This window comes from Sparus aurata, chromosome 13 (assembly GCF_900880675.1).
Source record: "Sparus aurata chromosome 13, fSpaAur1.1, whole genome shotgun sequence".
NCBI lineage: Eukaryota > Metazoa > Chordata > Actinopteri > Spariformes > Sparidae > Sparus > Sparus aurata.
The window spans coordinates 16,688,424-16,706,322 of record NC_044199.1 but is presented as its reverse complement, the minus strand read 5'-3'; the positions used below and the strand labels follow the sequence as shown (position 1 = coordinate 16,706,322).

At 40.6% G+C, this 17,899-nt stretch overlaps 1 protein-coding gene across 1 annotated transcript in view; it reads right to left on the bottom strand.

Annotated features, from left to right (window-relative positions):
* uvrag (UV radiation resistance associated gene) overlaps window positions 1-17,899 on the bottom strand; it is a 90,154-nt gene that overhangs the window by 24,519 nt on the left and 47,736 nt on the right. Inside the window, exon 13 of the mRNA XM_030438423.1 lies at window positions 13,214-13,289. Coding sequence (XP_030294283.1) covers window positions 13,214-13,289 — 76 coding nt within the window. The remainder of the gene's footprint in view (window positions 1-13,213; window positions 13,290-17,899) is intronic.

The window sequence follows — 17,899 nt, the reverse complement described above, 5'->3', positions numbered from 1 at the left end:
TGCACAAAATTAGCTCTGACTAGAGATGCATGTTATGCGGCTCTACTCTGTCTCTCTTCTCTCCAAAAAACAGCTGCAGAGGGTTTCATATAAAATCAATAGGTACATAAATGGCTACAAGAACTTTTAATTTTTTTCAGGGGACCTTATTTTCAAGAAGCCGAATCCGATTAGGACTTGAAGAGAGAGGCAGAGCTAGAATGATGAACAGGAACAAATAGCTATTGTGTGGTGAAGGTTTTTTTTTTTCCCTCCACACTTTTGGTGGCCAACTATGTGGATTGTTCCATTAATTCAGCATGAGGGAAAGAGTGTGAGGTTGAATGTGTGGTTTCTAACTCTCTAACGAGCTGGAAGAAGGCCACCGCTGAATTGAATTGAAGTTTATAGTGAAATACGGGTCAATCCGGCGCTCTTACAACAGCCAATTCACTTAAACCAACCACTTCCAGCTGAGAAAAATTAGCTGGAGAACATTATATCATCTGTCATCTCATCAGGAAGTAGTAGTAATCTAATTTATTAGAATTATTGAATTTGACAAAAAAAACAGAAAACAAAAAAAAACCTTAAAGTCAAGTGAAACAACACACTACCAATCTATCGAAGGGCTATAAAAAGAACTGTTCACACAGCACCTCTCATTAGTTGGATTGATTAATAATAACTCTGTGGACAATAAGGATGGGAATCGATAAGATTGTATTGTTACGAGTGTCATTATTAAATCTGCTCATCAGTCCAAATCTTCATCATTTCAGATTTCTCATTCGCCATTTCTGGGTGAAAAAAAAACTAGGCCTACACATGTTTTCAACATCAATGCAACCGTTTGATTATCTCCGAGTCTGGACACAATGTACAAACACAGGAGAAAAAAGGCTGCCTGTGGCAACGGTCTGTGTGTCATCATATAAAAATTTATTAAATGAGAGAATATTTGTACAGCAGTCATTTTCATTTGTTTTTTCTTAGTCAAAGAAAAAAATCTGTTAACCCTGCGTGACACTGGATATTTATCCTCAGAGTGGGAAAGAAATCTGCTGCTCAGCTGGGAAGCAGTGTTACTTGTATGTAGAGTATCAAATACACAGCATTCCTACCAGCATATTGCTGGTGTTTCCACCCTTACTTGAAATTATTCTTTTCACAGACATTACAACTAGCACTGTTGTCATCGGCTCATTTCAGTTTATGAAATGAGGCATATGACTCCAATAGATCAGATCATTTGGAAGTGGTCGTCAACTGGAAACAACTCCATACATAATGTTTGATATTCTATAGAATTTATAGAATTCTATAGAATGTATTTATATATTTATATATATTCATAAATATGACAAGAAACAATGTTGTTAATATTAATTCAGGTGCAACAGTGTCTTGCTTGACTGTCATCTCCACGGTAGCCACACACTGTGATGGTAGCTAGCTCAGTAGTTGCTGTGTTTTGTTTTTTTTATCCGTCAAGAAGAAAGCCTTGTCAATAGGTATGGAGGACATACGACATTGCCACTGACAGGTGAAATTATCTGTCTCCTTGGTTCTCACAGCCATGGGAAGAAGCAACACTCTACGCTGCTCAAGAAAAACATGCTCCAAACTGCTTCAATCTGACTGTTGCAACGGTGGTGAGGCTCAGACTCAAAACACATAAAAGCCAATTACATGCAGTGACATAATAAAATTACAACGTGTGCATTTGTGTTTATATTTGTAGTTGGGTGCATACTTAGGTAAGGCTGGGTGCAGTTTCTGTCGACAGCATCCTAATTGCTGTGAAAGGCACAAGCCAACGACTTGGCTGAGGCGTGTTTAAATTTAAAAAAGGGTCAGTTTCCATGGGGACAACAACAGTATTGGCAGTAATTTGTCTGCTGAAACCTTAGAGATGCCTGTTTGGAGTCATAATGCGAGCGTAACAACCTGGAGTGCAACAACAAACAAAACTGTTGAGATGCAATCAAGCTGAATCTAACTTTATGATATGAGCTCATGTGTGGCTGGTGCTAACCCTTTAGCCGCAACATTCACTCAGCGATGAATGACCTATGAAACTGAATCCAATAAAAAAAAGTAATATCTCATTATATTGCTACTTACTTCATAGATGGTTAAAATTCCTAAAGCAGCGTTTTCTGCGAATGTATGGCCAAATATTTCTATATTCTTGCACTATATTTTTCTTGGTAACACTTTAAATTGACCGATTAATAATGACGGCTATATAGCTAATTAAACCTTACTCAAGCCTTCACTGTTGACGAACATTGAAATTGTTCACGAACAATATATTAAGGAGTTGTAAAGGTTTATAAACAGCAATTGCAACTTTTTTAATGGTCATCCAAATAATGTTTATAGAAGAATTTATCAACCATTTACAACATACTGTAAACATCATACAAACTCAACAATAAACAATTGATTAATAAATGGTTTATAAGTCATTTTGCTGTTGTTTTAACAGTCAAATAACTATTTATCAACTATACATTAACAAAAAATTAATTATGGTAATTAGGAGGTGTTGGCTAGATCTTGTATGTTTCTGCATCATATAAGCCTCTGGTGTTATCTGATAACACTATATAAAATAAAGTTACTTGGATTGAGAAAAAACAGCTTACACCAATTATTTTCAAAAAGTAAAGAAAAACTCCCTCGCAGCCATCTCTTTAAACTTGAGCTGGTGTTTATTTAACAGCTGCTTTCATGAGCCACTTAGCCCTTTTCCCCAATAACTGTAAAACAATTATTAGGCCTCTGGGACAACAGGCCTAGGCTCATCACAGGCGCGTCATTAATAAAGACAAAAGCTGTGGCTGGATGGCACAGAAGATGACATGACAGCGAGGACACCCCACCCATATCCTCTCCTCCTGGCAGAGTAATGGAGACTGACATCAGGGGTGACAGAGAGACCCTGCCCTAATGAGGTGAGACCTTACTTGAGGGAGAGGAGTGTTGGAGCGACTGACATTCAGAGAGAGGGAGACTAATGCTGGGGCTTAACTTGACAAAACCAAATTAGGGGAAAGAGACATCGACTCCCTTAACTCAGTGATGAGTGCCGCTGATAGAAGCCTTTGGTTCACAGTCACTCAGTTAATTCACATGAAAAGCTGCCGATTGGCTGGAGTCAAAGAGCTGTAATGAAATCCACATGGCAGCAGGAAAAGCACTGGATGGAAGGACTAACACAGAGCCAGCATGGCTGATATTTTTTCAAATACTGACCAGATGGGGCCAGCATTGTTTTATTCTAAGAGCTGTTTAATGTCATTGAGCCACAGTAAGGCCTGAGCTCATGATGGAATACCTCTACTCCCAAACACCCATATGACAGCACACAGGGTTTGATGAATTAACAAGAAAAACAAGTTTTTCTAAACTTGCTGACATAAAATATACTTGGTCTCTGCCCTCTCCTTTCTCATGACAAGTCGGTGGGGGCCCCAAGAGGTAAGCATGGCCAGCCAAAAACAGCCCACAAGCAGAGAGAATTCCTTCATTCGTGTGCCTTGGTCCAGTTTCTCGACTTTAACAAAGAGAAAACAAAATGGACCCAAAAGCTGCATAGATTTTAACACACAATGACATAATTATGATCAAAAGAAGAGATATAAACTCCACTAAAGAAATAACATGCTTAACATGCAACTCACTGTTTGATGGGGTTTTCTCTTGCCTTTAATCTACAGAACAGTTAGTTTCCTCTAATTTAAGCCAACATTTTTAGATATTACCATAGGAACATAGCTGTTTAAGTGGAGTAGAGAGACTTACCTGAACTAGCTGTAAGTAACGGGACCTTAGAGGCCTTGGTGCTCAAGCACAGAGGTATACTACATAGGGAGACAACAGGAGACTCCAAACAAACAGGCCTCAGCTACAAATTCCAACCCACTGGAAACTGCAGACACACTATTAAGTAAATGATGGAGCAGAGCAGCCAACACTTTCCAAACACCAAGAATCGCAGCAAAATCCCTCGTTTACAGAACGTTTTGCCAGTAAAATCCACAGTCAGACCTGTGGAAAGAAACTATTCTGAGATGATGGTCATAACATGATCACACTGATTGACTGTAAAAGATGAAGAAGACACAAATGAGACGTGCCACTCACTGCATCATCTCCAGATCTGGACGATTACGTTGTGATGTAATGAAATAAAAAAAATACCATCTTTAAAAGTCATGTTCTGTACATTGACGTCTTTGCCCCCATTAATCTCTGCAAATAACATAACATTTTGCCTTGACTTAATTGCCTAGTGATACCAAAAACTGAATACTTTGGCACATGACATTTTCTCCAATCACTCTCTTAGACACATACACTCAAACACACAGACACAGGATTAACATTTTCTTTTCACCCTTATATTCAGTGGAACTAGCTCCTCTGGTACCTCTTTGTGGCGATGGACAAACCCTGAACTACCAACCACGAAATGTGGAAATTCAATTAGACGAATTTAAGTGTTTCATAAAGTCATAGGTGGCTGTCCAGAGGAATTCCCATAAAACCCTAGGGCTCAGGCATAATCGCAGCGCACTGATGGCCTCAATACGAACACACGCCCAAGGCTGGAAACCACAGAACAGTGACATACACTTACAACTGCGGTTTGAGACCTGCTTATAAATCGCAACTTCTGGCCAACGGCAAGCTGACAAACTACAAAGACCACTCTCTCCATTGTACTGGTCAGGAAAGGCCCATCAATTACTTCCACACTTCGTTCTTATCAAAAACAGAACTTGCAAGGCAGTTAAGGCTTTTGTGGGCAAGGCATATCAGACACACTCCCACATTTCCACAATCTCCCTTATATAGCAGTATATGGTGAATATCTGTTTATGGAAAAGGGTGCTCCTAATTCTGGTCGTTAAAAAAAGGGGTCCCACCAACAACACAATCTGGCCGAGAAGTGGCACTGGATGAAAGCTGTAGCTACCAACAAAAGTTTGTGATGGAAAACAGAGACCACACACAGTAAGGCTGTGAAAAACCCATGAACATAGAGAGGTGTACACTGAGGCCTGGGTTTGGTTAATAGATAGCTTGAACAAGGACTTTCAGAACCACAGGACGACTTAACCACTGGGAGCTTTTTTCCCCTACAGGCTGTTCCTTCAGAGCAGAAAAAACAGTTCTTATCTGAATGTAAGCTCTCAGTAGCAGTTCTTCCTGTAACAGTGCAGGCAGCTAGTCAAGTTTCTCCTCACACATCTCCTGCCTGGCTCGGGCCAAGACACATAAACCACAGGTTACTCCTTATTCAGATTTAGAAACACGTATCCGTTCAATTATTCCCTTTCAGCATTATTTATTGCTTCTTCTTACTTATTATGAAAATGTGAAGACATACAAGTGGGGCAGCTTCAAAAACTATTATATGTGAGGATAATTCACCTGTAATCTGCAATATTTCATTGCAAACAAAACACTCATATTATCATAATCATATTCAGGTAGCATCTGTCCAATACATACAATGTACAATCCAAAATGGATAACATGGTAGAGCCGGCTTTACACTACAACCTTTGAATAGATCTCATCTTCAACCCAGTTTGCCACTTCTGCCACTGGGGTCTCGGATTTAAACCAAAACAAAAAGGTGCTGTCCAAGTGTGTTGTGAGGAGAGCCACAGCTACTCAGAGGTGGCCAGCCTTAGAGGAGAGCGTCAGGTGAGGAGCCTGAACCTTCTGGAAGAATAAACAACAGATTCTACTGTGATCCAGAGCCGTATACTAATGAAAATAGAGCTCAGTTTTTTTTATTTCTGGGGATCAAAAGTGGGTTCACTTTCAATTCTATCAGCCTGACTGCATCAGTGGTCCGTGGGTATGACCTTAATTTTCAGGTGTTTATGTACCATAATGTTGACTGCTGACTAGAGCTGGAAAGTGTAATTTACTTAATCAACTAATTAGACATTGCTTGCTAGCTTAAGGCTAATGTACAGTAAAGTAGTCTGGCTGTTTGGGGTAAATAAACACTCACACTAGTAAGGTAAATTAACACAAATTATTCCAATTATCTCTGGTAGTGAACACCTTGTTAAACACCCACCAATGCTGGCGAAAATCCATCTGACGTCACTCAGGCACAAATGTTTACAGACAAGGCAATGTTTCAAAGTGTTATTCATGTTCAGATTGCTCTTGTTCGTTGACTTGCTTCCTCACTCTCTGACTCTCTTTCATTATAGTGACACGCTTTTGGATGTCTTTGGGTTTGAACGATGGTAGAAATGTATATCAAAAGTACATGCTGAGTTCTATACTTTTACTAATATAAAAGTAGCTACACAACTCACAAAAAACACATGCCTATAGACATTTTGATTCAGAATTCCCACACGTTGTGTCTTTAAGGCTAGTGCTCTTAAAATAGTGGCTTCCCTCTTCTCCCCTCCCTCTTGCATCAATCACCAGACGGGGAGAGCAGACAGCCATCAGCCTTCTGTCTCTGCTCCTGTCAGGCTGTTAACAATCTCACAATACAACTCTCAATTTAACCTACTTATAACCTGCCAAATATAATTTCTCGCCTGAAATGCGATAATACAGTACGCTAATGAAGTGCTCTTTACTGTCAGCAGAGTACAGACATCTTGTTAAAAGTGGCACCTTAATGGCGTTCAAATGCAAAACACATTGTCAGACGCAGGGTCTTTGACTTATCCTCTATTACATGTAAGGGGATGATTATCCAACATTTGTACAGCATGTGGCCATGTGGGAAAAGATGCTCGGAGCATACAGATTCAGGCTATTCTTCAGTGGGCTAAAGCAAAAACAGACACGTTTATGGCTCGGCCTAAAACAAAATTTCACTTGGTGCCTCATTTCTTCTTTCTTCCTTCCTGTTAAGGGTGAAAGTGAGGTATATTACGTTGACTTGGCAGTACATTTTCTGCTGCCTGTCCTGCCCATTATGTGTTTTATCATATCAATCCCTTTAAAATGGAAAACGGATGTGGCTGCTATGGAAGGATGAAGACAATGAGTGGCAGCAGGCGGTTGAAATGGCCTGATTACTTCCAGGCTCTGTCTGACTTAGGATAGAGATGGTGGCAGAGCCTGGGGAACCGTGGTCCAGGGTTCAGGTAAACAAACTGCATACAGTGGGCCTCATTATGATTTCTGAGCATTGAGGAGTGCGTTTGTTGAGATGAGGTTTCTGCAGAGGGGGCTGGACAGCATAATGAATGCTGTTGTTGAAGGGGGACAGTGGAGATGTAATCGACAGTTTTTTTTCTGGAACGCTCTCTGGAATGCACCAAGAAGTGAGTCACAAACCGCAAGCCTCAGCTGGACGAAGAGAGTAAGACCAACAGGCTTCTGAGGGGAAACCTGGAATAGTTTTGTCTAAAAGTGTTCCAATTCTCGGAAAAATCCCGCTGAGAAATAGGCTGAAGCTCCACTTTCTGATCTCTTTCAAGGGTATTCAAGTGAAAGAGGAGTGAAGAATAGTAATAAATATGACAAGAGAGAGCAGAACTGTGAAGTTCTATGGATTGTTGTCAAGCATGATTTTTTTGTTTTTTACCGTTGAGGATGTAGGGTCTGATTCATTATTAATATCAATAACTTTCAGTCCTGTTAAGATTTTAACAGAACTGATGTTTGCAAAACATATGACAAACGGAATCAAAATTAAAGTCCTGTCACATTGCGATGTGCATAAATCAAACTAGGAAGATCAAAGGGCATATTTTGATATCCTATATTTGACATTATGCAATCACTCATTGTACACAGCCATGTCTGATTCACAGGCTTGTGGACCGACAGAAAGTAAACACAAAACTGCTGACATGAATGTCAACTGTGGAAAAACTGAGTGCATGTGCAAATATGGTACGCCCATTGTTTCAATAAAGGGAGGCAAAACCCAGTGGTAGACCGTGACCCATCGCCACCATCCACATTAAAGAAGAAAGGAAATAAAGGTGGAGATAGTTTTTACTTGGGAATTTTAACAGTTCACTCTGAGTTGGAGGGGAGCTGTGTAATTTTCACTTTTTTTATGTTTTTGCTCAGGTCATATGGTTTTTATCGAAGCACAGTAACACAAGCTAATGGCTGCGAAAGGCTATGCCAAGACTACGTCGTATCTCTTTTGACTGAGTTACAAGCTTTGTCACAGAGATTAAGAGGCTGAATTAAAGAAATGGCTGAGATAAGTGCGAGAGTGAACAGAAGAGAGGACGAAGTGAATGGGTTTGCTTACAGTCATCTCACTTAGCCTAATGACACATACGATATAGCTCCATATTCCTTATTCAAGACAACTAACAGAGACTGCTCTCCGACCAGTTTTAGTTACACAACAGCAACACGTATGTTTCGGTGGTATGAGTGAAGAGAAATGACTATATTCTTGTTATATTAGTATCCAAGCCAACATGCTAAAGTTGAGATTAGTGAAAATTATATTTTTGCAAATTTTTTTGGACCAATAAAGGTGCATCTTATCTTATCTACTTATCCTGACGATCGTCTACGAGGACAGTAGCAAAGACCAGTATCAAGCAAAAATGTTTTTTACAGGTAATTTGCAGACAAATCCAATTTTAGTAATAGGTATTAAATAAGAAGTTGGCTTGAACGTTCTGATTGGTTTTGTTTAGCTGTGAGTGTTTCTATTGCTCTGACTGGTCTGACAAGTATTGGTCTTTTTAGCTCTGAAAGTGATCCAAAATATGTTGTTTTGGTGTACTCCACCATACACTTGAGTTAGAACAATTTTCAAAACAATCTATTTTTAATCTAATTTTTAAAAATCCATGAGTCCTTTGGGAAAGACCTCATTTTGTTCATTATTATTGTCATTTTAAGCAAAAAGTCTTGCTAGAGCACCTATATCCTTTCTAAAGCCTTCACCCCAAATACCTCCAGCCAACCAGCTCCTGTTCTGCTTGCTGCCACCTCAACTAACCACTAAACACAGTAGGCTCCCCCATGACTCATTGCCGTGTTTTATGGAGCCACAGTTGCCATTCTTAATGGCAGCAGGCGCTCTGACGTATGCTCCAGACCACCAGAATGGCACTCTGCCTGCAGATTGTGCTGTAAAATTGGTAAGAGACTTGGAGGGTGGGAGACTGCAGGCGACTTTCCCCAGTAGACAAAAATAAAAGGTGAACCCAAAGGTGACCTGGTCGGGCCACAACAGATTTGCTGTGTTTTAATTCCCCAAACTAAGTTTCCTGTGCCTGAGGCCCACAAAATATGATACACAGAGCTTATTGACTGAGGACTAATTGTTGTGCCTACCCCCTTCACCTAAAAACCTAGAGACTTCGTGTAGCATCAGTCGTCAACTAATCATCCCCACATGCCTGTTTCACAACATCATAGCCGAGTGGATAACACAGAGAGTAAGTCAATTCAGAACATGGCATGCCTCCAGATAAAAGGCTCCTGGTTGTCCTTTGGAATCAGCCACACTAACTTGACTAATTTGTCTCTGTGAATGGAGGAATGACAGGTTTAACATTTTTGCACCCCTGCAGATGGGCACTTTGGGCCCTGTTACATACCTGTGGCCCGCTACTTCAGGGCAAATCAGCAGCCAAGTGCCACTCATTTAACAGCTAAGCTGAGAGAAAGTCACATGCTCCGTCAATCAAGCTCACGTTATGGTTTCAGTTCAACGGGGAGTGAAAACATGCATGTTCGCAAAAATGGCCCCACATAAACATGACTGACTCACTAAGGCCTTGCAGATTTCACAAATTTACTGATTGCACGGGAAGTAACAAGGAGCTGAAGAAATTAGCTGGGTTTGAGCCCAGCAACTTCCTGAGCCTTTTTTAGCTTCTTTTTGTCAAACAAATGAACCTGAAGTGGCAACATGTTACCAGCTGACATCCAGGGTGCACCAAGCAGCCTCTCCATCCTCGCCTCTGGCCTCATGACACAAGACCTAATAAAATCAAACTTCTCCCTCTGCCACATCAAAGCAGGGTCGAACTGCTGTGGCCCTGATCCTTCGCCAGCTTCCCTGTATCACTTTCAAACACAGCCACACAGGGCAATTTAATAAGAGATGGACAGCTAATGTCTCCCACCCAGGCTCTAGCCAGTCAGCAAACCAGCCAATCAGCCAGTCAGTCGGGTCTGCTGTGAAACCAGACCTCTGCTTTGTATACAGAGCCAGACACTGAACAAGCTGTGCAATGGCCTGGCTCAACCAATGGAGGCCATTAAAGATACAAAGAAAGTTCAAAAACCGCAAACTAAATAATAACTGTCTGCTCTGACTAAAATACTTTCTGTTGGTATATCATATCAACAGTAAAGGATTCAGGTTTAACGTCTAGGGGTCGGTAAAACAACCATTCCTTAATAAGAGCCCCAACAAATTAACAAGAAACATACAGCAAAGTGTCAACGATAAGGCAGTTGAGCATGACACTGTTACGGAATCCTAATTAGATTTAAAGGGAAATTTACATGTTGCATGAAAGAGATCTGTTGCTTCACGCTTTTCCCAGCCTCAACTTACAAAGCTTGAACATGTGAGATCCAAAAAACTGAAAGATCAGACACACAGGAGTGCAGCGTTTAATGCGGCACGCAGACACCCGAGCAAAGTGGTGCGGGGAGCTCCGTTTGTAATGGGTTTTAATTTTATCAACAGTGACATGTTTACCACTTCTTCAGGTTTGAAACAATGGTCTATTATCACTTTCATATGGAACTGAACTACTCATGTGGCAGCTTAATATTGTTTTGAAGTCAACCTGATAACTCATCCTTAACGTGGATGTCGTGAGGCACACATGGGATGTGTTAGACAGGACTTTGAATGAAATTTCATCCTGAAAAAAAAACTGACGCTTTACCGAGTTGTTTAAAGCTGAGAATGTTGGCTTTAGATGGTACAGTACAATGAAGATTTTTAAGTTAGTTTGCCGGGTATTAATCAGTCAATGAGATCGACTGAAACCTCAACAGATGTTACATATTCACTTATAATAGACAGAAGCATGCTTTCGTTTAACAATTCATCATTCCACAGATTGCTCTTTAAAAAGTTCTAATGCACCTCTCACATGCCGCCCTGATGGTTCACACCTGGTTTCAAAACCTTGAGTTCATATCTTTCTGTATTGGTATAATAGACAAAGGTGAAAACGTGATGCTGTCTGGATCTCATTTCTCATATGCTGCAGGTCAGAATTGTTTGAAGTACCATGCATATGAAAAAGTTTTTTTTTTTTTGCATCTTTATGATACAACAATCTTGTGTTTTGGAGAATATGTCCTACTTTAATGACAGTCTCCTCATGCATCACTGCAACATTCTGATACAACACATTCAAAAATATTATTCTAGATTTTATTGTTAGGAAGTAAACTCAGATAAACAGATTTTTCCCCTCAAGACACTTACATGTGCCTTCAATCTGTATTCTAATGAAACTTTCAGCAAAAGTGAGCATGCAGTTCTACATGCGATGGCACCACATGGTCAAGATTCCTGAAATAGATATCTCAGAAAGCTTAGATCATGATGTGTGGCTTTGATAAAAAGGATTATGGGTGGGAGTTATGCAAGTTGAAAGGTAGGAATATGCATTGAGATGAATGCATGGCAAGTTTTCTACATGTGAAAAAGATTATATAGTGTCAGGCACATTAAAATCTGTCTCTCCCTGATGCATAAATATGGTAAAGTCTGAATTTTTGGGTTTAGAAACAAAGTAGCCTATATCATACTCATACATTTTACTTTATCTTTTACTTTTACACTATCACAATAAGATACTGTTAAAGTTAGACTACATATCACTTGTTTCTCTGACACTAAAATGAATGTCATGGAAAAGTACAATATGTTCAACTTCTGGGATATGAGAGCAACGTATAACATTTCTTGGTTTTACGCTGAAAAACTTTGGACAGATTTTTGGACACCCAATATTCTCTTATTCAGCATTGCTGCTTAGTAAAGGTTAGTAGTATAATTGTGGTCTTGTGACTTGGTAGGTTTTTTGTAGGAATATGGTTATTAGAGTGTGTCAGGCAAATCTACATTTTGCCAACTGGTGATTGCAGGTATTAAGTAAAAAAACAGCATTACATTCAGTGGTAGGTTTGAAGATTTGTAAAATCAGAAATGTGGACTTGACTGACTGACTCATTTTGACAAAAAGAAATTAGATGATGGATAAATGAAATCAGATAAAGATCAAGATCTCAAAAATTAAAATGTAAGACTATTAAATGACTTTTAAGGCATACACCTCCTGTTCAGATTTTAAATCTTATAGCGGCACATTTGTAATTTGCGATATTGGGCTTTATCTAAAACATTTACTTCATTTAACTTGATGGAAAACAATACATATCACGGTTTGGCATTACTCAACAATGTGCACTGAACTAACAATGTACAAGACAGTATCAACCTAGAATACTGGCGTTAATTTTGGATTCATTACACACACATGATTTGACACATGACAAACTCTATCCAGTGAGACTTCTGTCAAAGCACAACTGGCCACTTTGTTGCTCCCTTTGGCTGTTTCAGAGGCCACTTACTATCCATTGCTATTTAAAATGTTTTCTTATCTGGATTATTATCTTACTCTGACTCTGGTAGGAAGCTGTCAGACTCGGATAACCCTATCAGCTTGTGGTCTGGTATTAGCACTAAAACCTCCCAAAGTGCAGTGGTTTGAAGTCAGCCACCTGCTAGTGCTAATTGCGCTGTGTTCTGCAGTGGAGAGGCCCTTGATTCCCGCCTGGATGAGGAGGAAAACAGGCGATGGAATGCAAATTGTTAAAAGTCAGTGCTAAACATCTGAGGGGTGACTGAAGGGAGTAACCCAGGTCAACACATTAGCTGTACTTTAATAAGCACGGATAGGTCAAGAGTGCAACCCTCTCCTGAGGTGTTGTGTTTAGGAGAGACGGGTTGAGAAAGAGCATTAATTTGACATGTGTGCCAAATGTCACCAGCACACATAGATTCATTTCATTTTGCGCCTTCAAAGGCAACAGTGTAGTAATACAAAGCCAGCTAAAAATCGGCAAAGTTCCCGTTCAAACACCTTCCTTAAAGAATGTCTTAGCTCCAAAACTCAAGAGGTTTCTCACTTTTGTCATGATAGGGTTCCATTCGCATAGTAATAGCAAACAGTTGTGAATTCTATGTGTGTTGATATATTACCTGTGCAATGTTCTTGTTGAGAAGGTAGACGCCATATTCAAAATGAAAGCGCTCTCCTCTTGAGTATAAAGGGAATCTGTGGAAGACAGGAGAAAAAGACAAACATGTTGTTACACGGTAGCAGGCGAATTATCCCACTTGATCCAGTCTAGAAACAAATGTGTTAAAACCCTCCAAACATACACTCAAACACCAACTGGGCACAGTAAAGCTTACAGCAGCATTATTTCCATACTACATATCACAATACACTGTAGGTCTACCCATGTGAAACTGTCAGCAAAGGATGGGGGGATAAAAAGGGGATTTATCTTTTAATAATTCTACTGGAAGGGATTAAGGCAACTGTTGCTCTTTGGCTCTGCAGCAGGCAATGAATTCATCCATTATTGAAAGGTGTTGCTCATAGCCAGCAGCGTTTACAGTTAGTAACTCTTGCAGGTGGTTGAAGAAGCTGGGTCAAGATCTATAATTCCGTCCCACAGATGCCACCTCTGTACCTTGTTAAACTGAAATATCAAACGTGAGCCGAGGCGTCCAAACAGTCTGTCCATCCGCCTCTGTAAAACAACAAAGTGAGCTTTTCCTTTCAGCATGGTGGGAAAGTCCCAGTGGTGCCAGTCAGCTGTCTGAGTAAGTGCTACACAGGGAGTGCTCATAAAGGACGGGGAAGATTCCTGTATAGAGAGGGAGAATGCTGACATCCAGAGTGGGAAAATTCTCTTTGCTACTGGGGACTTAAGGCAGGACTCATCCTTTCCTGTCATTATGTGCTTATGTCTGCTCATCTCCCGCTGAGGAGGATACGGAATTTGGGGAAACCTGCCCCATGAACTGGGAAGTGCTTTGGTCTGACAACACACACACACACACACACACACACACACACACACACACACACACACACACACACACACACACACACACACACACACACACACACACACACACACAGTTGCATCAACACACTTGTGATGACCTCCGTTATCTACATTCATATCTGAGCCTTATCTTAACTCCATCTCTAAATGCTTCACCTTAACATTCAGAGTCACCTAAATCTAATCCCTCTTTACCTCTCTCTCAAACACCGACACAGTGCTCTTACAGAAGTGGGAGGGAAGACGACTTCATTTTAGAGGTTGACATCTGGTCTTTGTAATAACACAAATCAGACCACACACACCTGAGCTGTTACCACCGCTAGGTACTGTCATACAGTACACACAGACACAGCATCCATGCGCTATGCACATCAACAACTGTAGCCTACTTTTGTTGCAAAAGTCGTTGGTTTTATAGCAACTTCCATAAATGATAATTATTTGCACAATGTCATTGATATGAGTGAGCTGTTGGTCTTTGATGTGACAGTGTTTTCATTTCGTTACTGCAGTTAGGTCTGTAAAAAGCTATTTCGAGAGCAGGTGTCACAAAACTCCAAATTCACAATTTTATTTTCTATCTATAATTATTATTTTTTTTTTTTTTCAGAATTGATGGCTAAGCCAATGTTAGACTATGATATCTGGCTTTGGAAAAGATCAACAGTTAATTTGTTTTATTGCCTGATAAAACCGTCAACTGTCATTTACATTTACCTATTCTTCATTAAAAAAGGTATTGATATTTTGCATCAGCAGTTTGACTTCATCCCAGTGCCATTTTGCAGGTTAGGGCTCGGCCGGTTCAAAGAATATTCGCCAAAAAATACGATTCTAGAGTACAATAAAGTATACTAGCCCTCATGGATTCAACAGTAAATAATACATAAGATAAAGTAGAAAAAATTATAAAAGTAAGTTTGTTGCAAAGTTTGATTCCTGGAATCTGTCCGAAGTAAACCCTCTTCACAAACAAATCAATAAAGGATCCGAAACAGAAAAATAGACCCAAACATCTCATCACAGTACCAGACGGTTGATCGACTTCGTACAAACAGGATACGTTTTTGCAAGTACAGCAGCAGGCTACTAGAAAGCTAGCTGCGCTGTCTTTTAAGTGTTTCTTCCCTTCAGACACTCGTACATAGGCAGGGGCGCAGAGACAAATAAAACACTGGGAGAATCACTGATCCTGCTTTTCATCTCGATGATTGGCTTCTTTCCCATAAAAACACTGAACTGAAGGGGAAATCAAGGTTCCTCAATGGGAGTCTTAATAATAATCAATTTAATATGCATCATTTTTAAAGAGCTATATGTATGCCACCAATAAATGTGACCAATTACATAAGAAATGTGTCTCTGTTATTACAGGATAAGGCTGCCAGAAGCAGCAGATCCATTCTCATGTGTTGGTGCTGTACAGTATGTGCAGACATGTTCTGAATGCTTTGCACATGTGTGTGTACTTGTGCATCCGGAGTCCTCTGCATGTGTGTGTGTGCCCCCCGAGGACTAGGTCATGGTCTTTTGTTAATCCTGTGAGAGCAGCTATGGGGCTCTTCACCACCTCTTCGTCCGGACGCTACTGCCAACTGAGATTATGTTCACAACTTGTGGCATGTTGAAGGCTACATTTTACTTATATCTTGATGCTCTGAGGACAAATCTCAGCTGACACCCATGTTTCAGTGTGTCAGCTGTGAAAGCATTTGCTCTCGACAACGTGAACTTGCCCGGAGGACTTACAACATGAGGTCTTTATTTCTTTTATTTGGTTTTAATCAATCAAGTTTGTTTTCTCCGACTCATATCTGAGTCTGTCTGAAGGCCTCAGACAACATTCTGATTTAGTGTTCAATGTAAACACCTCCTCACACACACACATTGCACTGCAACTCTGGGAATTTAAAGAAGCAAACCCTTAACAGATGGAGATCATTTCAGCCCTTGTGTGGATGCTAACAGGATGTTGCCATGAAGACTGGCGAGTACAAAGTGAGACGCCGTAGCCCGAGGGCCACACAGCCAGCCACATTTTGGCCTTCCATATTCCCGACATGCAGCCAGGGCCCTGGGGAGAACGCGACATGCCAGAGGACACATCTCAGCAATAGGAAATAACGAACAGAGAGAGGAAGAACAACAAATCAGGCATTCCCGTTGCACTGCTGGCATTTCCAATATCACTTCCCCACGAACAGATAGGATTTGTTTGCTGATGAACACGCATGAGAAGGAAAACAGAGCTACTTCCAACACACACATGCAAACATATGAACACACACAGACTCCGTCACAGTGAAGTGATTAATGACCGCTGTCCGCTGTGTCTGAAATCACACTGGAGAGACTCCGGTTCACCAAACACCAGGAATTCCTCCCGGGGACGTCCAGTAAAGTTAAATATATTATTACACACCAGCAGGGAGGATTGAGGGAGGAAGTCTGAGGACGGAGGAAAGGGAGGGGGGCACCAAAAGAGTCTGTGGTTCAGTTTTATTATTTTATACATTATCTAATCTGAACAGCTTCATCCCACTGAGATTAAGACACATTTCAAATGAGACATGAACAGGAGAGCACTCAGAGGAAGCATAGCTATGTCGATTAGGCGTACAATGTAAAAGTCACATTAAAAGAATATAAAGCACTTACAAAGAATGAATTTCGCTGTCCAGAAATGCACCAACTCAGCTGTGACTCAACTGTGAAGATAGCTACTGCTATCTTTTCTGCTACGACAGTAAAATGCAAGCGGTGTGTGTCTGGCAGAGACATAAGGAACAGAAGAGCACGAGGACACAGAACGCCATTTTTAATCACTCAGCCAGTGGCAGCAGCATAAACTGATGCAGTCTTCTACACTAAACAGGATGAAATAAATTACAATCCTGGAGGAATATGGAGGCCAAAATCAGTACCATGTCTGTCCATCAGGATATAAGGTCCAGAATAAACAGACACAAACCAGAGAGATTCACACACAGGCGGGAGGAGGGCCGTTCTGTGGCAGTAATTGTCCTTTCCCACTGGCTTGTAACTATTTGTTTTTCGTGTTGTTGCAAACGAGGTCGTGCCTGCCTTGCCTTTTTTTTTTTTTTTTTTACCTCATGCACAATGCCCTTGGTTCTTTTGTTTAATTTTGTTTTACACACAAATCAAATTAAATCATCTCTATCTCAGCAGTCCTGCTCAGATTTCTTCACTTTCCTTAATCAGGCTGTTTCTTCCGTCAGCACATCCCTCTACTGCTCCCCACAGTGGCAGCTCTGTTGAAGGGTCGTGTCCATGAAACTAACACAGCAAACTGAAGATGACAGGCACCGTAATCAACACACCCACTCGCTTTCGCGGCCATCTAAACGACTGATTACTGAAACATGAAATCTGCTTTCATTTAGCTAATATTCAACTTTGTGTGCACTGGACAAAAAGATGAAAAAGAAATCACAGTGGGTTGAGAGCAGAAGTAAATCTGTCACTTTTTTCCCCCTCGTCTCATAAAAAAATTACCCTTCAGAGCAATCTCACCACTTGAGAGTTAACGTGCGAGTGCTGGAGACACAGAAAAATGTAATTAATATTGGAGCCATGACACTATAAAAAGACAAAAGCTGCATCTCACAGGAAAGTCCCCTGTCTTTATGAAAGAGAATATGTATGCCCTCGGCCTGCCAGCTTTTTAACTGCAGGGTCTAGACACAGACAACCTCAAAATATAGGACTCTTGTGAAAAGGAGGAAACAACCAATAAACATATGGCCACAATGATGAGATGAAGTAATAGGAAGTTCTTTGC